Source organism: Mirounga leonina, unplaced genomic scaffold, assembly GCF_011800145.1.
Source record: "Mirounga leonina isolate KUSES-001 unplaced genomic scaffold, KU_Mleo_1.0 Mir_176, whole genome shotgun sequence".
Lineage (NCBI taxonomy): Eukaryota > Metazoa > Chordata > Mammalia > Carnivora > Phocidae > Mirounga > Mirounga leonina.
The window spans coordinates 5,448,443-5,475,888 of NW_023270454.1; the positions used below are offsets into that span (position 1 = coordinate 5,448,443).

A 27,446-nucleotide genomic window follows, 5' to 3' on the forward strand; every position below is an offset into this window, starting at 1 on the left:
CACTAGGCTCGTTTCAGGTATTGCATGGTTTTGTGCTTCTGGAGGCTCTCGTGTTGGCCAGCAGACACACAACATCACCATCATCCCAGAAAGTTCCATCAGATGGAACTGCCCTGGCTTTGTTGTCCTCCCCATTCCTAGTGTTTAGGTCTCAAAAAACTCAACATACCAAACCGAATGAAAGTCTTACATAATAACGTATCCCAAAGAAGGTTGAAAGAGGCAGATTCATTGGACCAGGGAGGAGTGGTGTCCTGTCCTCATGGCCCGGGGTGGGGCTGCGAGGGAGGATAGATGTGAGAAAAGTGAAGAGAACAGTAGGACATCCCAAGCATCAGAGGACACAGGGCCTTCCGAGGGACAAATAATAATAAGGGTTGTGGGTGGTTCATGTATTCTCTTTCTTCTAATTCGATGGAAGTTATAAGGAACCAGTTTAATGTATTCTGAGAAAGAGGAAGCTGAAGAACAGTAAGAAACCCTCCACTCCAAGAGGGCACTTCCTGATAAAGAGGGTCGCTGTTCTTTCACAGAGACCATGACCAATGGCATTTCTCCTTAGCTTTACAAAGGACTATTCAGACTCTAAAGGTTAAAAGCCACTGGCCTGCGTTACAAACAGAGCTTATAGACTCTTCATTTATAAATTTTTTCAAAACTAGATCAGACCCAGTTTATATGGATCATATGTTGTTGGGCCCGTATAGAGGGTGAGAATAGATTTGTGACTCCAACAAAGGGAGAGGGGAGTTCAGGTCCTTGTAGGTGTGGGACAGTTTCCAGCAGCATCTTATTTTATCCTCCAACACCCTACTGCACGAAGACACCAGCATCACCATTATTCTGTTCATTGATCAGAAAGTTGAGTTAAGGAACACCTGGGTGGCTCAGTCGTTAAGCATCTGCCTTCGGCTCAGGTCATGGTCCCAGGCTCCTGGGATCAGGCCCCGCATCGGGCTCCCTGCTCGGCAGGAAGCCTGCTTCTCGCTCTCCCACTCCCCCTGCTTGTGTCCCCTCTCTCACGGTGTCTCTCTCTGTCAAATAAATAAAATCTTTAAAAAAAAAAAAAAGAAAGTTGAGTTAAAGTGCCAAAATATTTTCCCTAGGTTCATAAGTAGTGGACATGGGTCTGAAAGTAGGTATTTGCAACACCAAAATGTATGGTTTTTCTTTATTTTTCTTTTCCTTTTTAAGTGTTATGGTCTCTAATCCTTTCCCTAAAGTAGTCACTAGCCTAAATTTGGGGATTGTCATTCAGAGTACCCTGAATTCTTAAATATTTTGGGGAGGGACGTAAATTGAGAGAACCTTGGATAACATTGGGATGGTCATTCCTGATGATCCGGAAATTCCATTCTAGTTTTATGGCCCAGAGAAGCTGCTGTGCCTGGAAACCAGAAGATGCATGAGAATGTTCATGGCAGAATTGTTTGTGATAAATAGAAAAAACTGCAGACAACTCAAAGGTTTATCAGCAGTGGAATGGACAAACATATGGTAGTGCATCTGCACAATAGGAGAGATAATGTGTAGCAACTGACAGGAATTAACTAGAGCCATATGCCTCAACCTGCATGAATGAGCCCAGGAAGTCTGTGGACTTGGCTCTGACATGGGGCTGCCGCTTTTCTAGCCCCAGGACCTCTGATTCACCAGATGCCAACTCTATTCCTGACATGGGCAGTGATGTGGAATGCAGATATTTCTAGGGCGTAAACCTCTGGGCTGATAGAGGGTTGTTTGCAGATGCTTAAAGCTGCCGGGTGACTCTTCACCCCGGTGAAGTATCTAAATCCTTTTTCCTCAGGCAGCAACTGGTGGGGTGAAGTAACAAACGGAACCGTACCATTTACTAGCCTCCAGCGGGAGTAGGAGATGGGAACGGGGTAGTGGACAAGCCCAGCACAGTGTCTATTACCAAATGCTCACTGAACAAACGAGTAAATCCAAGAACTGTGTTGAGCGGGCCACCGGCTCCTTTTCCACCCATGCATTCATTCTTGCAGCAAACGTGCTGAACACCTATGAGGTGCCTGGCACCATGATGGCGGAAAACAATGAATGCAGTATGGTTCCTGCCCTCAAGTGGCTCAGGTCTATGGGCTGAGCCAAAGAGATACCAAGTGTGTCTTTACTATTCGTTATGTTTGTCTACGTATACGTATATGTAGGAAAGCGTACAAATAGCACAGAATGATTGGGTCAGTCTCCCCAGAGGGAATACAATTTGAGGTGGGTCTTAAACATAAGTATGAGCTTACCAAATACATAGTATTAAAGTATTTCTGGGCATTTCAAACAAAGAGAAGAATATATGCAAAGACATGGATCTAGCAGAGCATGCCATAGACTGGGGAGTAGTGAGTTGATTTGTCTGGCTGCTGAGGGGTAACAGAATAGTGGATGATGGCCTGGCAGAAAGGCCATGGGTGGGGCCTCACCACCTTCTGTGAGTTGTATGGGATCTTCTTCTCTTCACAGTGGGGAGTCTCTAGGTGCTGGGTTTGGGAGGTTTCCCAGGGACTAAACAATAGGCAAGCTAATAAAACAAACACTCAGGAAGCAAATTGACTATTCTCATGAACAATATATGTTTTTAACAACTTCTGTATATTATACAAGTCCATTGATTAAAAAGCATGTGTTGCTACTTATACTGGATAATGCTCTGTAAATTGGAATAGTAGCTTAATGTACTAAACAAAATGATAAAATAGTAACAGTCCAGATGCCTGTTCTATTTCCCTGTGACACTTTCAACATTGGTTAAAGCTATAAATGGCTTAAAGATCCATAATTCTGCACTTTAATCCAAATACACCTCAAGATTTCTGTCCCAGTCTTACCCTAAGGACCATGAGCCTCTTCTGCCTTCCTTTGAAATAGCAATCGATCTAATTTGTTTGTCTGTTTCTTTGAAGAACCCTGGCAAGGCAGTATGATAGAGTAGCACAGACATGGTTTTTTGGTAATCAGATAAGTCTATAATTAAATGCCATTCATAACGCTCCTGGCCGTTGTGTGACCTAAGTCAAGTTATTTAATTTCATAAGGTCTCAGTTTCCTCAACTCAAAAATGGAAAAAAATGAAATCTCTACAATGTGGATGCAATGTTTAAATGGATTAGCGTGGGGCACCTGGGTGGCTCAATTGGTTAAGTGTCCAACTCTTGGTTTCGGCTCAGGTCGTGTTCTCAGGGTCAAGATCGAGCCCCACATCAGGCTCTGTGCTTTGCGCAGAGTCAGCTTGAGATTCTCTCTCCCTTTCCCTCTGCTCTTGCTCTCTCTCTCTTTAAAATAAATGAAAAAATCTTTAAAAAAATAAATGCATCTGTGCATATATATGTAAGTTCCCTTTTCCCTTTGCATCCACTGAGATACACATAGTGACAAAGGACGAATTAAGCAATGCAGCAAATTGAAGGTATGAAGTTTACTTAAGAGTGTCTTCAGGATGCCTGGATGGCTCAGTTGGTTAAGCATCTGATTCTTGATTTTGGCTCAGGTCATGATCTCAGATGGGATCGAGCTCTGCTTCTTCTCTCTCTGCCCCAACCCGCCCCCCGCACCCCCACTCATGCTCACTTGCTCTCTCTCTCTCTCTAATAAATAAATAAAATCTTAAAAAAAAAAAAAGTGCTTCCAGCTTTTCATCTATATGTCTATGATGTCATTACTTCAGAAATATGAATTCCATTCAGGAATTCAGTTTTATGTTCTCATATATTAGTGGTTAATTTTTTTGTCTGAAGACTGAAAGACCACAAGGTTTTTTCTGGTTTAGATAGGAGACAGTAAATTAAAAAAAAAAACATAGGAATTAGCCGCTATTAAGAGCAATTATCTTTTCTAGAGAGTTTTATAGTTGTATCCTGAAGTAGTGTGCATTACTTCTTTCAATCAGCGTCTAATTTTATGGTTTGTGGTCGTTCTTCCTAGTTGACCTGTTGGGACTGTTAAATTGGCGTTCGAACTCCCAGAACATTAAACACAACTTAAAGAAGTTAATGGAAGTGGATGGAGGCGAGATTGTTAAGGTATGTTTATATTCGTCACAGTCACTATATCATTAGTTCAACATTTCAAATTAATGTTTGATTAATTGAGAGGACCATATGGTTCTTCTCCCTCCTCTTCTCCTGACCTCTTCAGTGGTCAGAAATATAAATCTTCTCCCTCCTCTTCTCCTGACCTCTTCAGTGGTCAGAAATATAAAACTTGTTACCTACACTGGAAAGCCCAAGTGCCAATTTTTAAGAAATGCTATTTTTAAACTCATTCTATTGTAACCTAATTTCTCTGAATTTTTTTTTCAATATACTTTTTTTTTTTAATTTTATTTTGTCATGTTAGTCACCATACAATACATCATTAGTTTTTGATGTGGTGATCCACAATCCATTGTTTTCGTATAACACCCAGTGCTCCATGCAGTACGTGTCCTCCTTAATACCCATCACCGGGCTAACCAGTCCTCCCCACCTCCCTCCCCTCTACAACCCTGTTTGTTTTTCAGAGTTCGTAGTCTCTCATGGTTCATCTCTCCCTCCAATACCGCCCCCGCTCATTTTTCCCTTCCTTCTCCTAGTGTCCTCCATGCTATTCCTTATGTTCCACAAATAAGTGAAACCATATGATAATTGACTTTCTCTGCTTGACTTATTTCACTTAGCATAATCTCCTTCAGTCCCATCCATGTTGATGTAAAAGCTGGGTATTCATCCTTTCTGATGGCCAAGTAATATTCCATTGTATATATGGACCACATCTCTCAACTCCAAAAGACCCCAAATGATGATGGACCATCATCCATTGAAGGGCATCTCGGCTCTTTCCACAGTTTGGCTATTGCAGACATTGCTGCTATGAACATTGGGGTGCATATGGCCCTTCTTTTCACTACATCTGTGTCTTTGGGGTAAATACCCAGCAGTGCAATTGCTGGGTCATAGGGTAGCTCTATTTTTAAATTTTTGAGGAACCTCCACACTGTTTTCCAAAGTGGCTGTACCAACTTGCATTCCCACCAACAGTGTAAGAGGGTTCCCCTTTCTCCACAACCTCTCCAACATTTGTTGTTTCTTTCCCTGTCCATTTTGGCCATTCTAACTGGTGTAAGGTGGTATCTCAGTGTGGTTTTGATTTGGATTTCCCTGATGGCTAATGATGATGAACATTTTTTCATGTATCTATTAGCCATTTGTATGTCTTCTTCAGAGAAGTGTCTGTTCATCTCTTCTGCCCACTTTTTGACTTGATTATTTGTTTTTTGGGTGTTGAGTTTGAGAAGTTCTTTATGGATTTTGGATACCAGCCCTTTATCTGTAGTGTCATTTGCAAATATCTTCTCCCATTCTGTGGGCTGCCTCTTTGTTTTGTTGACTGTTTCCTTTGCTGTGCAGAAGCTTTTTATCTTGATGAAGTCCCAAAAGTTCATTTTTGCTTTTGTTTCACTAGCTTTTGGAGATGTATCTTGAAAGAAGTTGCTGTGGCCGATGTCAAAGAGGTTACTGCCTATGTTCTCCTCTAGGATTTTGATGGATTCCTGTCTCACATCGGGGTCTTTCATCCACTTTGAGTTTATCTTTGTGACTGGTGTTAGAGAATGGTCGAGTTTCATTCTTCTGCATGTGGCTGTCCGATTTTCCTAGCACCATTTATTGAAGAGACTATCTTTTTTCCAATTGCATGTTTTGTCCTGCTTTGTCAAAGATTATATGACCGTAGAGTTGAGGGCCCATACCTGGGTTCTCTATTCTGTTCCATTGGTCTGTATGTCTGTTTTTGTGCCAGTACCATGCTGTCTTGGTGATCACAGCTTTGTAATATAGCTTGAAATCGGGCAACGTGATGCCCCCAGCTTTGTTTTTCTTTTTCAACATTTCCTTGGCGATTCGGGGTCTTTTCTGATTCCATACAAATTTTAGGATTGTTTGTTCCAGCACTTTGAAAAATGTCATTGGAATTTTGACCGGGATGGCCTTGAAGGTATAGATTGCTCTGGGTAGCATAGACATTTTAACAATGTTTATTCTTCCGATCCATGAGCATGGAATATTTTCCCATCTTTTTGTGTCTTCTTCAATTTCTTTCATGAGTGTTTTGTAGTTCCTAGAGTATAGATCCTTTACCTCTTTGGTTAGGTTTATTCCGAGGTATCTTATGGTTTTTGGTGCTATTGCAAATGGAATCGTTTCTCTAATTTGTCTTTCTACAGTTGCGTTGTTAGTGTATAAGAAAGCAACTGATTTCTGTGCATTGATTTTGTATCCTGCCACATTACTGAATTGCTGGATGAGTTCTAGTAATTTGGGGGTGGAGTCTTTTGGGTTTTCCACATAAAGTGTCATGTCATCTGCGAAAAGAGAGAGTTTGACTTCTTCTTTGCCAATTTGAATACCTTGTATTTTTTTGTTGTCTGATTGCTATTGCTAGGACTTCTAGTACTATGTTGAATAATAGTGGCGAGAGTGGGCATCCTTGACGTGTTCCTGATCTTAAGGGAAAGGCTCCCAGCTTTTCCCCATTGAGGATGATATTCGCTGTGGGTTTTTCATAGATGGATTTTATGAGCTTGAGGAATGTTCCCTCTATCCCTATACTCTGGAGAGTTTTAATCAGGAAAGGATGTTGTATTTTGTCAAATGTTTTTTCTGCATCAATTGAGAGGACCATATGGTTCTTCTCCTTCCTCTTATTAATGTGTTCTATCACATTGATTGATTTGCGAATGTTGAACCACCCTTGCATCCCGGGGATAAATCCCACTTGGTTGTGGTGGATGATCCTTTTAATGTATTGTTGGATCCTATTAGCTCGGATTTTGTTGAGGATTTTGGAATCCATATTCATCAGGGATATCAGTCTGAAATTCTCCTTTTTGATGGGGTCTTTGCCTGGTTTGGGGATTAAGGTAATGCTGGCCTCATAGAATGAGTTTGGAAGTTTTCCTTCTGTTTCTATTTTTTGAAACAGCTTCAGTAGAATAGGTATTATTTCTTCTTTGAATGTTTGGTAGAATTCCCCAGGGAATCCATCAGGCCCTGGACTCTTGTTTTTTGGGAGGTTTTTGATCACTGCTTCAATCTCGTTACTGGTTATTGGCCTATTCAGGTTGTCAATTTCTTCCTCTTTCAGTCTTGGCAGCTTATAGGTTTCCAGGAAGGCCTCCATTTCATCCAGATTGCTCAGTTTATTGGCATATAGTTGTTGATAATAATTTCTAAGAATTGTTTCTATTTCCTTGGTGTTAGTCGTGATCTCTCCCCTTTCATTCATAAATTTATTAATTTGGGTCCTTTCTCTTTTCTTTTGGATAAGTCTGGCCAGTGGTTTATCGATCTTATTAATTCTTTCAAAGAACCAACTTCTAGTTTCGTTGATCTGATCTACTGTGTTTCTGGTTTCTAATTTATTGATCTCTGCTTTTATTTTAATTATTTCTCTTCTAATGCATGGCATTGTTTGTTGCTTTTTCTCTAGTTCTTTAAGGTGTAGAGTTAGTTGGTGAATTCGGGACTTTTCTATTTTTTTGATGGCTATGTATTTCCCCCTTAGGACCGCCTTTGCAGTATCCCATAGGTTTTGGACCGATGTGTTTTCGTTCTCATTGATTTCCATGAATTGTTTAAGTTCTTCTTTGATTTCCTGGTTGACCCAAACATTCTTGAGCAGAGTGGTCTTTAGCTTCCAAGTGTTTGAATTTCTGCCCAATTTTTTCTTGTGATTGAGTTCCAGTTTTAAAGCATTGTGGTCTGAGAATATGCAGGGAATAATCTCAGTCTTTTGGTTACGGTTGAGACCTGATTTGTGACCCAGTGGGTGGTCTGTTCTGGAGGAAGTTCCATGTGCATTCGAGAAGAATGAGTATTCTGTTGTTTTAGGGTGGAATGTTCTGTAAATATCTATGAGGTCCATCTGATCCAGTGTATCATTCAAAGCTCTTGTTTCCTTGTTGATTTTCTGCTTAGACGATCTGTCCATTGCTGAGAGTAGAGTATTGAGGTCTCCTACAATTAACGTATTGTTATCAATATGACTCTTTATTTTGGTTAACAGTTGGCTTATGTAGATGGCTGCTCCCATGTTGGGGGCATAGATATTTACAATTGTTAGATCTTCTTGTTGGATAGACCCTTTAAGAATGATATAGTGTCCTTCTGTGTCTCTAATTACAGACTTTAGCTTAAAATCTAAATTGTCTGATATAAGAATTGCTACCCCAGCTTTCTTTTGAGGTCTGTTGGCATGGAAGATGGATCTCCATCCCTTCACATTCAGTCTGGATGTATCTTTAGGTTCAAAATGAGTCTCTTGTAGGCAGCATATGGATGGGTCCTGTCTTTTTATCCAATCTGCAATCCTGTGCCGTTTTATGGGAGCATTTAGGCCATTCACGTTGAGAGTGATTATTGAAAGATATGAATTAATTGTCATCATGTTGCCTGTGAAGACATTGTTTTTATAGATTGTCCCTGTAAATTTCTGTTGTAGATCACTCTTGGGGTCTTTCTCCTTTTATAGAACCCCCCTTAATATTTCTTGCAGGGCCAGCTTAGTGGTCACATATTCTTTCAGTTTCTGCCGGTCGTGGAAGCTCTGCATCTCTCCATCCATTCTAAATGAAAGCTGTGCAGGATAAAGTATTCTTGGCTGCATGTTCTTCTCATTTAGTACCCTGAATATGTCTTGCCAGGCCTTTCTGGCTTGCCAGGTCTCTGTGGATAGGTCTGACGTTATTCTGATGTTCCTCCCTCTGTACGTAAGGAATCTCTTCCCCCTAACTGCCCTTAAGATGGTTTCCTTGGTTCTAACATTTGCAAGTTTTACTATTACATGCCGGGGTGTTGGCCTGTTTTCCTTGATCTTGGGAGGGGTCCTCTCTGCCTCTAGGACTCGATCATTCCCCAGATTAGGGAAGTTCTCAGCTACGATTTGCTCAAATACATCTTCTAGCCCTCTCTCTCTCTCCACTCCCTCTGGGATTCCAATTATTCTGACATTGGAACGCTTCATGGTGTCACTTATTTCTCTGATTCTATTTTCATGGATACTGAGTTGTTTTTCCCTGGCTCCCTCTTTTCCCTTTTATCTATTATATTGTCTTCCAGGTCGCTTATTCGTTCTTCTGCCTCAGTTACCCTAGCTGTTAGATTATCTAGATTGGATTGGATCTCACTGATAGCATTTTTAAGTTCTGCCAATTCAGTTTTCATTTCTGCCCTTAGAGACTCTATGTTGCCATTAATTGATTTCTCCATTCTAGCCATTGTCCTCACAATTGCTAGCCTGAATTCCATCTCCGACATCTTGGTTATATCTGCATCCATTTGTAAATCTGCAGCATAAGTCATAATCTCTGAGTCTTTTCTGTTTTGGGGACTCCTCCTCCTAGTCACTCTGTTGATGGGTGTTTGAGGGAATGTATAGAGTCCAAATTATTGACCAGAACCCAAGCAAGATGCACCTGTTTTCTTGGGACCTTAGGGTTGCTGGCCTCTTGTTTTCCCAGCCTGTCTTCTGTGGGAGGGGCCTGCCGTGCTGTTACTCAGGCAACCCTGTTTGGGCGGAGTTGCCCTGCCCCCCTGTGGTGGGGGATGGGCTCAGCGGGAATCAGTTTTTGGGGCTTTTGTTCTCTGGCGGCTTTCCCTGGAAGCTTTCTGCGTCTCTTCCGTGAGTCAGAGCAGAAGAGACCGTTTCCAACCCTCTGCTTCAGAGCAGAGAGACCGCAGTCTGTTCTTCTGTGAGCTCTCCAGGCCACACTTTCTCCGTTTCTGTCCGTGCTGCTATAAACTGCAGCGGCCTGGGTTGTGCGCCCCTCCACAGCGCTCCCAGTCCTGCCTCCAGGTTGGGGCACATCTCTACCCTTTGTGCTTCTAAAACCGCCAGTCGCCCCCAGGTCACACATGCAACCCCGCAGCTCTGGGTTTCCGCCCTGGGGGCTGCCCTAAAGTCCTTTCCCCGCCGCTACCGGCCTGGCCTGCGAGTCTGTGCCCTGTCCCCAGCGCGGGAGGCTGTCACTGACCGGCGGTGTAGGATCCCCACGGCCAGGCACCCTCCCGCTGCCGTTTATCCTCCGATATCTGCCCGTGGAATCACGGCTCCCTGCTTCATACCTCGAAACCAGCCGCCTGCGATATTCTGTTTGTAGAGATCCAGATCCTCTTACATCTCAGGCTGGTTTCGTGGGTGCTCGGAGTGGTCTGGTAGATATCCAGCTCAATTCCGGGGACCAGTTGAAATAGGGTCCCCTACTCCTCTGCCATCTTTCCTAGTCTCCTAATTTCTCTGAATTTTTACAGTATGGAGCTGAACTGAAAGCATGAAATAACCTCTCTCTTTTTTTTATCTTCAGTTTTTGCAAGATACACTAGATGCACTTTTTAACATAATGATGGAAATGTCAGACAATGAAACCTATGACTTCCTTGTGTTTGATGCACTGGTAAGCAGTTAAACACATTAACTAGTTTATTCTCAAAACGGTGTAGTATTCAGTATTTTGCTATTATAAATGACTGCGACGAATATCCTCCTGCATAAACACTTGCATACATCTCTCTGTTTCTAGAGGTTAAATTAGAAACAACTGACTTAATGTTCAAAGACTTTATTTTTCTGTTACCTTTAGATCTTACTTTTTGATATACTTTCTTTCTCATTAGGGTAAACAAGGCATTGTATCACATTAGAAATCAGGAATCACTTTAACTTGCTTTAAAATTGCCTAGTTATAAACCAGGAGATACATTTAACAAAGGTCATTGTGGCTCTGTTGTGTGTGCTTGTGTGTTCATACAAGGGAGACTGAATTCCCACATCAGAAACAAATATCAGTCTCATTCTGTACAACATACAGCCCATTCCAAAAACTGAGATCCAGACAAGGAGAGATGATGTTAGAATCTTGGAAGGCAGGGCACCTGGGTGGCTTAGTCGGTTTCTACCTTCAGCTCAGGTCATGATCCCAGGGTGCTGGGATCGAGCCCCATGTCAGGCTCCCGGCTCAGTGGGGAGCCTGCTTCTCCATCTCCCACTCCCCCTGCTTGTGCACTCTCACTCTATGTCAGATAAACAAATAAAATCTTAAAAAATAAAAAAAACTTTGAAAGGCTACAAATTGTGGTGGAGTGAGTGGAGGAATCTGACACATCCAAACCAAGAACGTTTTCTCGTTGTTGGGGTTATCTGGATGTTGCAGTAAAGGAATGTTAGCTGTTTCACCAGCTTGGAGAAATTGATACATTCAGGAAGTGGTCAGGGCATTAAGGATATAAGATAAAGAGAGGAAATGCTCCAGCTAAGATTGCACCTGGCCAGATTCATGAGGAAGAACAGGTCTGGGCTCTGTGGACAGAGCAACTGGCAGTGCGTCTATGCGGGCATCCCCGGGGCCCTTCTCCTGCATTCTTCTGTCATCAGTAGGTGCGGTGTGGTGGTTCATAGATTATGAGCCTGATAAGGATGCCATTCACAGAAGAAGGGGAAATTGAGAGGCAAAAGTCTGATGAAGTTCAATTATTGGGGGCACTCATGCTGCACTCAGGAGAACAAGGTCACGAAATAATTCATTAGCTGCATCCTTGGGTTAGAGTTTCTTTTTCCCACAGGAGACCCCTTCTGTATCTTTCTCCTGCCTCTCCCCATCTTCCTCCCTGACTCATCTTGCTTGCACACTGGCCTCTCTTTGAGACAGTGAGCTCCCTGAGGCCAGGGGCCGGCTCTTACTAGATTCTCCATAGCATTTAGCCCAGTGCCTGACACATCATAGTTTCTCTATTGATGTTAAATAAAAGAAACTCCAAGACTTTACTTCAGCTCTGGAATAGTGAAGTGGGAATGCTGCAAAAATGGTCGAGAAAGAAAAGAAGGCACCAAGATGCTAACAGCCGGCTTGTTGACAGAATGAATGCCTGGGGTCGTACAGTGCTGCTATCTATATTTTTCACCTTTGGCAGGTATTTATTATCTCACTGATAGGAGACATCAAGTTCCAGCATTTTAATCCTGTCCTTGAAACCTACATCTACAAGCACTTCAGTGCCACTCTGGCATATGTGTAAGTATGATCAAGGGGACTACCTGCTGTTGGGTTGTTGGGTTTGTACTCTTAGGGTTGGGTTGTTAAGAAATGCAAGGGACATAAGCTGAGTAAGTGTGCCCCTAAGTGCAGAAGCCTGTTGTAAGCTTCCAGTGGAGAGAGCGAACCAGCTAAGTATTCCACCCCTGGGAAAGGCATTAAAGGCAATCCCTGCCTTCTGGAAAGCTCCTGAAGAGATAAGGCTGTATGTCTTTAAGAATCCAGAACACAGAGAGATGAGGAGTTGAAGGCATTGGGAACACAGTCAAGGACGGAAGATCATACTTGGGATCTTAGGAGAGTTGGGTGTCAGGAAGACTGAGTCTGGTAGAACTGAGGGTCATGTCCTCAGCCCTACATCACAAGTGCTTTGTAGACTTTATTACTTACAAGATATGAGATGATTTAATTTTTCTTTCTTTTATATAAGGGAGAATGGTCTCTGCCTTTTCCATAGTGCAGTCTCCTTTCTGTCTTTGGTTTATGAGCCTCTGACTAGGAAAGCAACTAACTTCAGCCCACCTCACCGTGGCATACTATGTAGCCTGTCGCCCCCACCCCCTGCATTCCAGCTACTGTGCAGAGCAGTGTGATAAAGAGTGACAGGAATGTAGTTGAGATCGGCAGAGGTCTTTCTGACAACGGCTTAGACCAGGTCATGCTAACTGATTTGCTGATCTATCAGGTTGGCTGCCGACCTGATTTTTCAGGTCAGATTATATTCTGAGCCAAACAAGAAAGTTCATGGTTTTATGTGCATGGGAGATCCAGCAGTGTTCTAAAATGTAAGTGACAGAAAAGAGGTGTCATGTAGCATAATCACCAACGAACACGATGGACGTGAAGCCCGCTGGATTGGGGGAAGCAGCAGATAGGCTCGTGACAGGTTTCTTTGCATCCAGTAGCCTCACTTCGCAAGCCGGCGGTAGCTGCAAGTAAGGAACTCCTATTGCTGGATCTTCATTCCACAGAGCCGAATGCAACACTCCAGGAAGTAGTAATCTGGGTTTCTTTACAAGACTTTATCATTTCGACATGTGTGCTGTGGATATTTCTTAATACTGTGGAAACTCAGAGATTTACGGAAAGAAAGGTCAAGTTATGAGTGCTCCCAGAGGTGTAAGTTAGCAAACGATTAAGAAAATGCCTAGACTCTGGAAAGACACAGAGAGCAATCTGACATCCCAGCCCAGTGTTATCTGTTGGGATGCTCAGAAACCATGGTTGTTTTTCATCAGATTGAGCCAAAGTCTGATTGAGCTTCTCTTCCCATCCTCACCATTCTGTGGATCCCAAAGAGTTTAGGCAGACTGGAGGGAATTAGACTTCTTTTAAGGTGAGTACATTAAGCAGACAGTCCCTTCCTTACAGGAACGTCTGAGGGTGTGTGTATAACATGCTAGAGATTTAAATGCCTTCATGGTTTGAATCCCTTCAACTTTCATTTTTGATCCTTTTTAAAAATCCTGCTAAAGTAAAGAAACCACCCCTTATTTCTAAGCATTAGGGAAGCTCCAAACCTAGACTGCAGTGAGGAAACCCAACTGCAAAGGAGTTAATTTTCCTGCTCAAGGCATATTCTAGAAGAGGTAATTATAGGTGTGATTTCTGATTCCCCGGTATGCCAAGTTCCCTTCTTACAGAACATACCCCAAACCTCAGAGTAGCACTTTGCCCCACTGACATTTTTCTTTCTCACCCTTTTAAGGAAACTCTCCAAGGTACTGAACTTTTATGTGGCTAATGCAGATGACTCCAGCAAGACAGAATTGCTTTTCGCTGCTTTGAAAGCCCTGAAGTACTTGTTTCGATTCATCATCCAATCTAGAGTACTCTACTTGAGGTAATGGTAGCTGTAATGAAATGTTTATGCTGTCTCTTTTCTCTCCACGGACTTTTCCTTAATCCTCATGCTCTATGTTCAGTGCTCTGATCATGGTCGGGTCATGGGATTGCCAAATTTCAAAACTCCAAGGCTGAAGATGGTGGTAGACTCTGAATCCCCTAGAGAAGGCCCATGCAAAGTCCTTTTGAGTCAGCAGAATTTCTATGGCAGTAATGGCAGCAGAACTTAGGGATGCAGGTGGCTACAGTGTGCAGCTTGATGAAAGCCCTGGTTGGTGATGACAGCTCTAGGAAGCAAGGTTCCTGTGGCAAGACTGCGTTTAGCACAGCAAGGGACCTCATGATGTTGGGTGTACAAATCTAGAATCGTGAGCGCTTGGTGGTGGTAGATGGAGAATGGTGGCAGTTGTCATCGGAGAGATATTTCCTCAGGTGTGTGTTTCTTTGCTGACATCATGCTTAGCTACCTGATGAAACTAAGTCAGCTATGATAATTCCCAGCTTGAATTTCTAGAATAACAGCTCCATCAAAAACAACAGAGACAAGGCACCTGGATGGCACAGTCGGTTAAGCATCTGACTCTTGGTTTCGGCTCAGGCTGTGATCTCAGGATCATGAGATCAGCCCACATTGGGCTCTGTGCTGAGTGAGGAGCCTGCTTGGGATTCCCACTCTCCCTCTCCTTCTGCCTCGAGCACCGCCCCCCTCCACCCCGGCTCTTTCTCTCTCAAATAAATAAATAAGTCCTAAAAAAAAAAAAAAAAAGAGATGAAGAATGAGGAAGTAACTTGTCTGGGAATGCCCACAACCCTGCTGCCATCTCTACCTTTCAGTAATAGCTGGATTTCCAAACTGTTCAAATGTATTGCTAAGGCAGGTTTGGAAACTGGACAGATAGCATGCTAAAAAATGTTATTAGGAGTAAAACTATAGTAAGAGAGTTTCAAGTCTAGATTTGAGCATTTGTATTGTTTTTTAAATTGGTATGTTTAAAAAAATCATAAAATTAAAGGCAAACAATTAACATTAAAAAGGTTTGCAACGTACAGTATAGATCAAGGCCTTTAATTAGATTTACTAATGAAAGGTTCTTACCAATCAATCAAAGAATCATAAACATCCTTAAATAATAGAAAACAAAACCAGATAATTTATAAGAGAAAAATCCAAATGATAAATTAAATTCCTTAAAAAATATTCAAGGGCGCCTGGGTGGCTCGGTCAGTTGGGTGTCAAACTCTTGATTTTGGCTCAGGTCATGATCTTGGAGTCCTGGCATTGAGCCCTGCATGGGGCTCCATGCTTAGTGGGGAGCCTGGTTGGGATTCTCTTTCTCCCTCTCTGTCTGCCCTTGCCCCCACTCTCTTTGAATGAATGAATGAATGAATGAATTAATTAATTAATTAATTAATATTTTTTAAAAAGAATCCATATGATCAATATGTCATACACACATACTATCTTTTTCTATGCATTTGATAAAGATTAAAAATATTTATCCTTTGATGAAATTGGACAAATATTGGTCCTGCATTTTAATGCTGATAGGAATATAAATTTCTTAAGGGCAGAAATCTGACACCATGAATAAAAAGCAAAAAAAACCCAAAACCCACAAAAAGCAAAAGAAAATACCACCTTTATCTGGTAATACCCCATCTGCTGTAATATAACCCAGCAGGTGTGAACAAAGATGAAAGAGAAAGGGTATGTTAATGAGCAAAGATAACCATGATAGGTTCTTAAATAATAAAACTAAAGGGTAAGACATAAGTGCTGTATGATCCCATTTCAAAAATATAGGTTTGGGAACTAAAATTTTAGTAGGAATAAAACTGTAGGTAAGAGGGTTTTAAGTAGGTTTTTACTCTTTCAGCATTTTAAAGTTCCCACAGTGATTTTGTACATTTTTACAGTTTTTAAAAACATTTAATGACTTAGAAGTTCAGCTGGGTGAATGACAATTCCTCCTTGCCTAGCAGAAGCGAGTAGTGTTTACCCAGTGCGGGGTTTATACAGAATCCCTGTAGTCCATCTCTCTTCAGACAGGCTTCTTTTATAGCTAGCTCCTCATTCTGCAGTTATGTTAAATTTCCACAAATTCATTTAGGGCCTGGAGTGTCCCACTGAGGGAACATTTCCCTTAACCTAACCATTTGTATAGCAAACCCTGATGTCCAGGAATAAAAATCCTCATAAAACCATAGAAAGGAAATCTTAATTTATGAAATTGAAAAATATTTTCCATTGATGACTCACTAGTGTGTCCGCCTTCGCAATGTTGCAGTGCATCTGAGCCATCGTTTTCAACATCACTTAGGGGAAGGACAATGGAAAAGCCAAGATTCGGGTGGTTAAATAGCCCATGAAATTAACTAAGGGAGTTGCTGTGTTGAACTTGGTCCCTGAGCACCTGTTATGGTTATCCCCACCCCTCCAATTGTTTCTCATTAAACAAGAGCTTGATTGGAGAAAGCAAGCCTGGAATTCTACATTCTCTGATTGCTTAGATCAGACAGACATCAATTTACTGGCCCTGTCCAGGAGCTACAAATGAAATGTCACCCCTACCCCCCACCCCCGCACCGCCCAGAACCCCACACCCCCTCCATTGCCCCTTTGCCCTCCTCAGAGCTTAAATTCCTTCTGAGCTCATTTCCTGGCTGGAGTTGACCTCCATTCAGGAGACACCTAGGGAGAATTAAAATTGTAAATTGCTGGGCACCTGGGTGGCTCAGTTGGTTAAGCGACTGCCTTCGGCTCGGGTCATGATCCTGGAGTCCCGGGATCGAGTCCCGCATCGGGCTCCCTGCTTGGCGGGGAGTCTGCTTCTCCCTCTGACCCTCCTCCCTCTCATGCTCTCTGTCTCTCATTGTCTCTCTCCCAAATAAATAAAATTTTTTTTTTTAAGATTTTATTTATTTATTTGAGACAGAGAGAATGAGAGAGAGAGAGCACATGAGAGAGGTGAGGGTCAGAGGGAGAAGCAGGCTCCCCGCCAAGCAGGGAGCCCGATGCGGGACTCGATCTCGGGACTCCAGGATCATGACCTGAGCCGAAAGCAGTCGCTTAACCAACTGAGCCACCCAGGCACCCCCCAAATAAATAAAATCTTAAAAAAAAAAATTGTAAATTGCCCATGGTAGGGCTTTGAGAACTCTGCCTTAGTCTTGTATTAGTGTCCCCCACCCCCGCCCTTTTTCTTAAAGATTGATTGATTTTCGAGAGAGGGCATGCACGAATGGGGGGAGGGGCAGAGGGAGAGTGAGAGGGAGAGAAGCAGACACCCCACTGAGTGTGGAGTCCAATGCGGGGCTCCAGCCCAGGACCCTGAGATCACGACCTGAGCCAACATCAGAAGTTGGACACTTCACCGACTAAGCCCCCAGGCGCCCCTAGTCCGCTCTTTTTAAATGCGTGGCACTGAGGATGCCTTATTGGTCTGGGTCCTGGGGGTCTAGTAGCAGACGAAACGAGGCTCCAGCTCTGATGGTGCCTGTGGGTTGGGTTGAAGCCAGGGAGGCGAATAGTGAAGAAAGAAACCTTAAGATTATTTCGGATAGGTCAGGGCTGGCCGGGGAGGCCTTGGGAGGATAATGACCAGGGAGGGAGAAGGCGTCTCCAGGAGTTGGCGTTTGAGTTGAGACCAAACACGAGGAGGCCACCTGTGCAGGTCTCAGGGGGGAGGAGTGCCAGCGTGCACGAGGCTCGGGAGGGCCTGTGTGAGAAATCAGGAGAAGCCAGTGCTGCCGGAGCGGGGGCAGTGAGAGTGGGGGAGTGGGGAGTGGCAGGCGAATGACAAACGAGGTAGGACTTGGCAGGCCATAGTAAGGAGTTTGGATTTTACCCAGTGGACTGGGAAGCCGTTTAAGGGTTTCAGTTAGAGAAGCGGTAACATCTGGCTTACACTTCCAATGATCATCTCATCTCTTAAGTGGAAAGTGGATCATCAAGGTGAAGAGCAAACCCTGGGTGAGCACACGATGGGTTGTTGCAGTTCAAGTGTGAGATGCAGTGGCTCCGTCTCCAATAGATGAAGAATGCAAGATGGCCTTGCTGTTAGATTCCATGGGAGGATGAGAGGAAGGGAAGAATCCTGATAACTTCCAGGTTTTGGGTGCTAATTTGCCAAGACTTGGAACACTAAAGAGGAGCAGGAGAATCAGGGGGCTTCTGCTCTGCGTATGTTAATTTTGAGGTACTTTGTGGACTAAGTTGCCAGTACAGTCGTTTTTTCGTTCTGCTAAATGGATGAATTGAGAATGACCAATAACCCTCTGACTGAATACTTTTCTCAGGGGAGTTGGCATTCCACGAGTCCCTTATAAGGTGTAGGTGAATGTAGACGAACTTAAATATGTGTGCACGTGTGTGTGTGTGTGTGTGTGTGTACAAAATCCTGATTCCAAATGATCCCTACTCTTGACCAGTTGGTGGTAATATTGCCACCCAGTGTAAATGCACTTGGACTACAATTTGGGACTTTGATGTTTCTGAGAAATGGGCCAAAGACCTCTGATTTCGACTTATGAGAAAGAACCAACTTTTCAGCAGATGGACAAATCCTGAAGACAAGCGGAGTGCCTTAATCAAAACCAGCACGAATCAGTGGAGGCGAGGTGTTCCTGTGTGCCACAAGGCCCGATTGTAGAGCAGGTCAGCACCCAGCTGGCCATTTCAGTGGAGAGATTGGCTTTCCTGGACTTGCAGACTGGGTTGGGTTCAAAAGGTTGCTGGTTTGAGGAGCTTCTGTACCCGTTGTCTGAAACCTCAGCTCAAATGATCAGGGCTTGAGGAGTTGAAATGGAAAGAGTACAAGAGGAGAACGAGGGTGGAGGGCAGGAGTGACGCTGGAGGGTAGGCTGTGGCAAGAGTGTGGGTCGGGAAAGCAAGCTGGGGGTCCCCGGCATATCGGGCGTTCTGCTAATGAGCTGAGGAAGGTGGGCATGCGCACAGGGATCATCTGCTCCTTCAGGCAGAGCAGCTTCCTGCTGTTCCCCCCTCTGCTGGAAATGCCCATACACCGCTAGGACGGACAGCTTCATAGAGCTTCAGAGGAGTCCTTCCCGACTGGCTGACCATAGCGGACCAAATGGAGAGCTCTGTGGTAGGACTTGACGTACAAATTCCTACCTGCTCTTGTCCAGGTGGTAATATCTTGTCAGCCTACTGGGCGTCTCCCCAAAACCATCTTGGAGCACCCTCTGATCTTCCCTTTGCACAGTCTCAAGTGGTGACCAGGGAGGCATGGGCCTACAGCACTGCTTAGGAAACAGATCTTTTCAAAAATTTCTTTTTAAAGATGGGAACCCTGGGGCACCTGAGTGGCTCAGTCGTTAAGCGTCTGCCTTCGGCTCAGGTCACGATCCCAGGCTCCTGGGATCGAGCCCCGCATCGGGCTCCCTGCTCAGCGGGGAGCCTGCTTCTCCCTCTCCCGCTCCCTCTGCTTGTGTTCCCTCTCTCGCTGTGCCTCTCATTGTCAAATGAATAAATAAAATCTTAAAAAAAAAAAAATCAGTCGTTAAAGATGGAAAACCTGACCGCTTTTCTCTTTCTCCTATTAAGATTTTATGGCCAAAGCGAAGATGGAGATGAATTTAATAATTCAATCCGCCAGTTATTTCTTGCTTTCAATATGCTAATGGACAGGCCCCTGGAGGAAGCTGTCAAGATCAAGGTCAGCATGGTATCAGCCTGGGTACCTCTTTTTTGAGGTTCTGTGACAACATAGAACTGGACACAGTAGGAGAGAAGAAAAGTGAATCATCATTTGCGGAAAGCCTGTGAATTTTAGTATGACTTACAAAAAGTAAAAGGAGAAACCTGTGTTTTAACTTTTATGTCCATTTGTATTCTCAAATGGCAGTTTGCCACAGACAAACTATCCTTTTAGACATCCCACCAAAGGCTTCTGTGGCCCGTGTGAATTCAGCCAATTAATCGCAATGTTACAGGCAACAGGTTTTTATTCTGAGTTCCCCCATTCTTCCCAGAAGCCCAAAGTCACCATCGTGTTCATCATTAGTAATTTTTTCATGTAAAATACGCCATCGCTGAGGATTCAGATCTGAACATCATTATTCTTTGTTCTTTATGGCCACCTTGTGAGGGAGATGTCAGGATCTTAACTACCTCCTTAGATAGAAAAATGAATTCCAAACCAACAGTACCTGTTGATAATGAAGAAAAAGAAAAGGCAGTGCCATCTGACCTCTTAGGAAAAAGCTTTTAGGCTATCACCGTTAGCAACATTTAGCTCTCCTCTCTACTGCGAGCGCATCTATGTGCAGTTCCCTATGTAGATGCAAGCCTTTTCTTCCTGGGATTAAGTAATACATTCTGCATTTGTCCTGCTTGGCAACTGAATTTGCCTTTTGGTATTTTTCTTACAGGGGGCAGCTCTGAAGTACCTTCCTAGCATCATTAACGACGTCAAACTTGTGTTTGATCCCGTGGAGCTCAGGTAAAGAGCAGAGCACGTTCGCTGACTTTAACAAAGAAGCAGCTCCCCTGCTTGGCTGGGGCCTGGGCTGCTGCACATTCTGTTATTCCTCTAACATGTATTAACTGAACCCCTTCTGGTGCTCAGTTTTTGTGGAAAATGTAAAAGAAGACACAAAGCCTGCCCCTGAGAGAGGTTTGCACTTTCTCTGGGGAATCAAGACACGCAGACGTGAAATTAACTCCAGGAGAAAGTACATAATAATACGCTTCCAGCCCTATCCCTAAGCACCCAGCAATGCAAAGTCAGATGGTGAGCGACACCGGGGCGGAGTTAGCCAGGAAGGGGTTGTGCAGAACAGGAGTGTTCAGGCAGGTCCACAGAGCCCAGGTGGGCGTGACCGTGCTTGGGCGGTTTAAACAGAGGTGGCTCTGAGGCTGAGCACGGTAGCGCGCGTGCAACACAGTCTCGGCTTTACCTCCGAGGGGCAGACTCGCAGGGCGCTGGGAGAGATTTCCAGGGAAAACTCTCCACACCCGGATCTCAGAGTCGAGGAGAGCCGTGGAATGATACCTTCAGTGTGACAGAAGGAAAATACTAACCTCTGGGATCTCTCTTGCAGCGTGCTCTTCTGCAAGTTCATCCAAAGCATCCCTGACAACCAGTTAGTTCGCCAGAAACTGAACTGCATGACCAAGATAGTGGAGAGCAATCTTTTCTGGCAGTCCGGTATGTCCCCACCTAAAAGTACCGCGCCCCGAAATTCCAGTCTCGCTGCTAATTGACATTTGCCAGTAGTTGGTTGGGACTTAAGGACCTCCTGAGAAACCAGTTTTAAGGCGCAGAGTCAGTTTAGTATTCCCAAGAGGATCTAAGGGAATAAAATCATGCATTTTTTTTTTAATGAGAACAGTCCAGTCTTTCATTAATTAAGAGAACTTTGTCCTCAGAATGGGACACCCCAGAAAGTAGCAGGCAAGCAGGAAAGATGGTTCTTTTCAACAAATGTGTCTTCTTCGACATGTACTTGTTGCATAACCTGAAAAGCCAGGGGGCAGCCGTGTAGGAGTGTGCTGGCCCCCCACCCTGTCCTGGCTCAGGAGGGCGGATTGTGTGTATCTCTTCTTAATTTCCGTGCTCGGTCATGTCACGTGAGGAGCTGAAAATGGGCCACAGTGGTCGTATTTACACCACAGAGATTGGCAAACGCTGGAAGTCACAGGTTTTGGTGGGGGGGGGCTCCGTGGGGGAGCCAGAGGGCATGGAGGAGAGAAAAATCGTACACGGATGAAATGCTCTTCATTTTGTAACTAGAGACAAGCATACAGCCACTGAGTCTAAATCACTGTGCTCTTGTCCCAAAGCTGATAGGGGGAAGAGGCCCAATATCTGGTCTTTCTCCAATAAACCCAAGGCTTGCTAGGGAGGGGCTGCTCTGGGAATTTCTTTTGGAGATACCACTAGGTCAGGGGCTCCCAGAGGGTGACCTCATGTTGCATGTATTGCCTGCAGGGTCCGAGGACCAATAAGACTCCTCAGGAATAGGGAAAGGTGAGTGGGTTGTTGGTGGCAGGCCTCCTGGCCTTGCCCCTGGCTGGTTATGTAACTTGGGACGCACGAGGAACCTTTTGTAAGTCTTAGCCTCCATTTCCATGGAGGGAAGGATTTGAACTAGATCACATCAGTAGCTTCTTTTGGCTCTGATACTTTCTGACCCTGTGAATTTTTGCTTAGAAATTCCATCTGTTACAAGGGCACAGTTGGGGGTGTGCATAAAGCTAGTGAATGCTCTTAAGTGGAAAACAATATTACTAGACATCTTAGTATGCTATGATATCTCTGCCTCTAAGCATGCGGAAAGGATACATGAGATGATAAAATGGGGTGTTTGAGCACCAGAGCAAGCATTCACTATGTGTTCCAATTAGAGGAAGTGTTCTCACTGTTAACAGTCATTTCCGTTAGCGTCCAGAACATCTGGCCTCATCGTAATAATGTCTTCTGATAGCGAGGATCCCAGAAGGAAGACATCATAGAGAGATAACCCCTTATGTTGTGAAGCCCATTTGCCTGCAAAAACATGATCAGAATGTCCTTGAAACACATTGAAATGTCCTAGGAAAGCTCACTTAGTATTTATACAAATTTTAGAGTAAATTCTCTCCATCGGGTGGAAACTTTCCAACATTTTTTGAAAAGTGTGACTTGCTTAATTTATTCCTTTCGTAGGACTTAGCCTTCAGCTGTCAAGTTGGCTTTTTTTTTTTTTTAAAGATTTTATTTATTTATTTGATAGAAAGAGAGAGCGAGAGAGGGAACACAAGCAGGGGGAGTGGGAGAGGGAGAAGCAGGCTTCCCGCAGAGCGGGGAGCCCGATGTGGGACTCGATCCCAGGACCCTGGGATCATGACCTGAGCCGAAGGCAGACGCTTAACGACTGAGCCACCCAGGCGCCCCAAGTTGGCATTTTTTTTAAAAAAGCTAAAGACATCGTTGAATACTCTACACCTTTTTGTTTATGGGCCTGTGATCGGCGTACTTTTCTTAGCTTTTAAAATCAAGCCACAGGCCTGAAGTCCCATGCCTAGGATGCTGTGCTCCTGCTGGGTGGAGCTCAGAGGTCAGCTGTGGTATCGGGCAGAGGGAGAGTTGCAGGCAGAAGTGGGGCACCTCAGGGGAGGCTGCTGCAGCTGCTGAGCGGGGTGCACCTTCTTCCCCAGAGTGCAGAGAGGTGCTGCTGCCGCTGCTGATAGACCAGCTCAGCGGCCAGTTAGATGACAACTCCAGCAAGCCCGACCATGAGGCCAGCTCGCAGCTCCTGAGCAACATCCTGGAAGTGCTGGACAGGAAGGATGTGGTGAGTTGAGTCATCACCCCCGATGCAGACCACAGCACACACGGGTCCCTCTGCCTCGGGCAAGAATGACTTCGGGGCCTTCCTCGGCTCAGGGCTTGGCCCAGGCCATTTAGAATCTGGGTACTGGGGCAGACTGGGCTGGTTTTGAGGTGATCGGAGGGGCTTCATCTTGCCAGAGCCTGCACTGCAAATCTAGGTCCAGGAGAGGTCCGCTTCCTGGGGTGCCTGCTGTGGGCTGGTTTGCCCCGCTTGTCCACCACTGAGATCCCTGAGGGGACTTTGAAGAATCAGAGCCCTGTTCAGATTTTTTATGCAGAAACCTCGGCCCTCTTTTACCTCTGGTACTGATAGGACTGTTGTAGATGTGCCCGGGCTTCTGAGATGCTCTCATTTTTATACTCTTTCTGACACCGATCGTTCCTTTTGGAGCCTAGTGGAAATGATGTGTCTCTTATCTCACATCTTCTCTCTGATCTGGGCACCCATCCTCCCTGAAACCCTGGGGCTGCATCTGCCTGGATTTACCTCGCTCTAGAGATAGCACAGCCCATAGCCTAGGCAGGGCCGCCTCTCAGGAGGCTGGACAAGTTGGCAGAATGTGTCCACTTGAGCACAAACCGTACTTACCACCCCCCCACAAGGGCTACCTAGCATCAGTGTTCCCACAGAGCAGGAAAACACTCTTCGCTTTGCCTATGCCTGTTCCCTTACCAATATCTTTAGATTCAGTTCTGCTAAAGGAGCTGAAAACACTCTGTCAGTTTCCCATAGCTAAATTCTTAGCTCACCTTTCCCGGTCCACCCGTTTGGTCTCATCTGCTCATCTTCACACGGGCATGTCTGCATTTCTGCTAATTCACGCCTCAGCCATGGAGGTGCCGGAGAACGCCATTGGCTTTTCTACCCAAGCCCCTGCAGCCCACCTTACAATTTGTATTATTTATTGGATATTTATTAATTATAGGTCATGTTCCCCTTCTTTTTTTTTTCCCTTAAATGTGTTTCTAGAAACCACATAAAATATAATAAATTTCCCTGAGGAATTTTATGATTGGGGATTTGATTCCTAACCAAGGATTTTACAACAAATAAATAAATGTGACCAATCAGCTCATAATGATAAGAATATTTTTAAGAAGTAACTCTTATGACTCGGTAATCCAAATACTAAAATGAAGCTTCAAGCTATGGTTGGCAACAGTGTGCCAGGGACTTTGGTTTAGGCAGGGCTCCAGTGTGTTCTAGAAGTGTTTATGTATATGATCCAAAGCTAATCTGAAACATGGGAATCACGCTGTTTGTTTTCTAATGCCGGTATTCGCATGTATGGCTCTGTATCCTTAGACAAATCTGCAGGTGCCTCAGTTTCCCATTCCATAACATGTAGGGATTGTTCTAGATGGCCTCTTAGATCTCTTCCACATCTGATACTGTTTTGTTTTGTTTTTGTAAAGATTTTATTTATTAGAGAGAGCACGAGTCTGGTGGGGAGGGGCAGAGGGAGAGGGAAAAGTAGTCACTTAACCGACTGAGCTACCCAGGCACCCCATGTTTTGTTTTTAATATATCTTTTTTAATATAAATTTGTTATCGTAAATTTATATTTACATTTAAATATGTATTATTATATATTATAAGAATAATATGTATTATATACTATATGTTGTAACACATAAATTATAAAAATATTTATATTTATATAAATTTAATATAAAATTATATTACTTATAAATATATAATTAGACAGTATTAAATATATATTTACATATAAATATATAAACAAATTACATATAAAATATATAAATGTATATAAATATATAATTATACAATTATGTTTATGTTTAATATAAATTTAACATAAAATTTATATTTAATGTAAATATATTCATATATTTATGATATAAATATATTTATATCTGTTTATATTATAAATAAAAAATTAAATGTGAAGATTTATATTTAATATAAAAATTTTAATATAATATCTTTGCCTGCCTTCTTACGACACAGAAGGACTCTTTGGAAATGACTTGAATGTATTTACGTCTTACGCTGAAAGATTTAATTGTGTTGAATAAACTTTTTTTTTTGTCTTCCTGATAAGGTTCCCTGTAATGAGCAGAAGCATTCAAGATTATTGATCTTGGAGCTTCTGTTAAAGTAGTAAATCTGATAATTTCTTGGTATTGATAATGATACAGTTTTATCCCCCACCATAAGCATTCTTAAATGTTCAAACCAACCCTGTATGTCTTCCCCTATCCCCTCATCTCCTCAGTTAATTCCAGGCTCTAATTACTGACATGATTCCTATGCCTTTGTTTTAATAATCCAGGCTTCCTCTTTTCCCAAAGCTGTATCTGCACACTGTCCAAATTCTTCAAAGTCCACCTGCAGTAAGCACCTCCATGGGGTCGCTCCTGGTGCAGTCCTGCCCTAAGTCCCCCAGTCTGCTACTCCCTTTGTGCTCTCCTTACATCCTGCTTAAGGTCCTTATCGTTTTGTATCCTGAGTTATGATTCAGTTCGCAGACAGGTCTTAAGCAGCTCCCTCGCGCTGGGCACTGTGATAGGTCTAAGAGTGCAGCAGTGAACAAGAGAAGCAAGCAGCCTGCCTTCATGGAGCTGACCTTCTAGGAGGATCCTGTGTTTTGCTTATTTATCTTCAAGCCCCAGCTCTTCTGCTGGAGGTGAATCTCTGAAGGGCTCAGAGAATGCCTGATTGCTTCTCCTACCTCCACGTGGGGCCAGCACAGGACTCACATACCTAGCCAGGTCTGGGGTGTGGTCTTGTTACATAATAGAGGGTAAAATGCCTCAACAGAGAGGCAGGTTTTATGGATCACATTCCCTCAAAGAAATGGGAAGCAGGTGAATATATAATAAAAACAAAGAAGGAAAGAAGGGATGCACGAAAGGGAAGCTAACAATACTTGATATTTTAATAAAACTATATATAGTAGTGATTTAGTTATCTTGAAGCATTAACCAGGAGTTTCAAAATATCTATCATGAAGCAAGAATGGATAAAAGCTTTGAAAGACAAGGTTGTGTATTGCTAACTTGGAGCTGAATGAGTATAACATCAAATCACAAGAAGGAGAGAAGGAAAAATAAAGAATACGTATTTGTGGGGCCCCTGGGTGGCTCAGTCGTTGGGCGTCTGCCTTTGGCTCAGGTCATGATCCCAGGGTCCTGGGATCGAGCCCCGCATCGGGCTCCCTGCTCAGCAGGGAGTCTGCTTCTCCCTCTCCATCTCCCTCTGTGCTCTACCTTTCTCTTTCAAATAAATAAATAAAATCTTAAAAAAAAATACGTATTTGTGAGGCACTGTTTGTTGTGTATACCAGCTCAGCTAATTCCTGTAAGGGAACCTTTTGTATCCCAGCTATGAATACAGAGGCTCAACAAAGTTAAATAATTGCTCAGAGTGACACATGACAAAGTCAAAATATTAAATTCTTGTGTTAGTCTTCTCAGGCTGCCAAAACAAAACACCCTAGACAGGGCAGCTTAAACAACGGATATTTATTTCCCGTGGTTCTGGCGGCTGGAAGTCCAAAGTCAGGGTGCCCATGTGGTCCGGTTCCTGGGGAGGGGCCCCCTCCTGGCCTGAAGATGGTTGCTGGCTCTCTGTCCTCACGTGGCTTTTCCTCAGCATATGTGTGGCGAGAGAAAAGGCCAGCTCTCTGGTGTCTCCTTATAAGGACATTAACCCTGTAAGACCAGGGCCCTGCCTTCATGACCTAATTGCCTCCCCAAAATCCATCTCTACCATCACACGAGAAGTTAAAGCACCAGCATATGACTTTTGTGGGGTTTCCAGAACTTTTTTTAGCTAAAAAAAGAATTTTTTAAAGTAATCTCTGTGCCCCGTGTGTGGCTCAGACAACCCCAAGATCAAGAGCCACATGCTCTACCGATCGAGCCAGTCAGATGCCCCCAGCATATGACTTTTGAACACATACATTCAGTCAATACCAACCTCCTTGACTTGAATTTCTTGGGTTTTTTTTTCTTCCTACACAGAAGGTGGCAAGAATGTTAAATTTTTACCTTTTCATTCCCATGCACGTGCCTAGTTCTCCTGGGCCACCCCATGTACTCAGCATCAGGACTGACTTCTCATGCCAGGGGTGTCCCCCCAGAACTACACTGAGTTGGTGGTCACAGTGACCCTGCAGTGAGCGCGAAAGGTCTGGGTTACTAGGGAGGCGTTCTCC

General features: G+C 43.8%; 1 protein-coding gene across 1 annotated transcript in view; it reads left to right on the forward strand.

Moving 5' to 3' along the window:
- Positions 1-27,446, forward strand: part of DOCK5 (dedicator of cytokinesis 5) — a 181,877-nt gene that overhangs the window by 92,703 nt on the left and 61,728 nt on the right. Inside the window, exons 19-26 of the mRNA XM_035022587.1 lie at positions 3,940-4,037; positions 10,355-10,444; positions 11,958-12,058; positions 13,788-13,922; positions 19,491-19,602; positions 20,318-20,388; positions 20,990-21,096; positions 23,088-23,224. Coding sequence (XP_034878478.1) covers positions 3,940-4,037; positions 10,355-10,444; positions 11,958-12,058; positions 13,788-13,922; positions 19,491-19,602; positions 20,318-20,388; positions 20,990-21,096; positions 23,088-23,224 — 851 coding nt within the window. The remainder of the gene's footprint in view (positions 1-3,939; positions 4,038-10,354; positions 10,445-11,957; positions 12,059-13,787; positions 13,923-19,490; positions 19,603-20,317; positions 20,389-20,989; positions 21,097-23,087; positions 23,225-27,446) is intronic.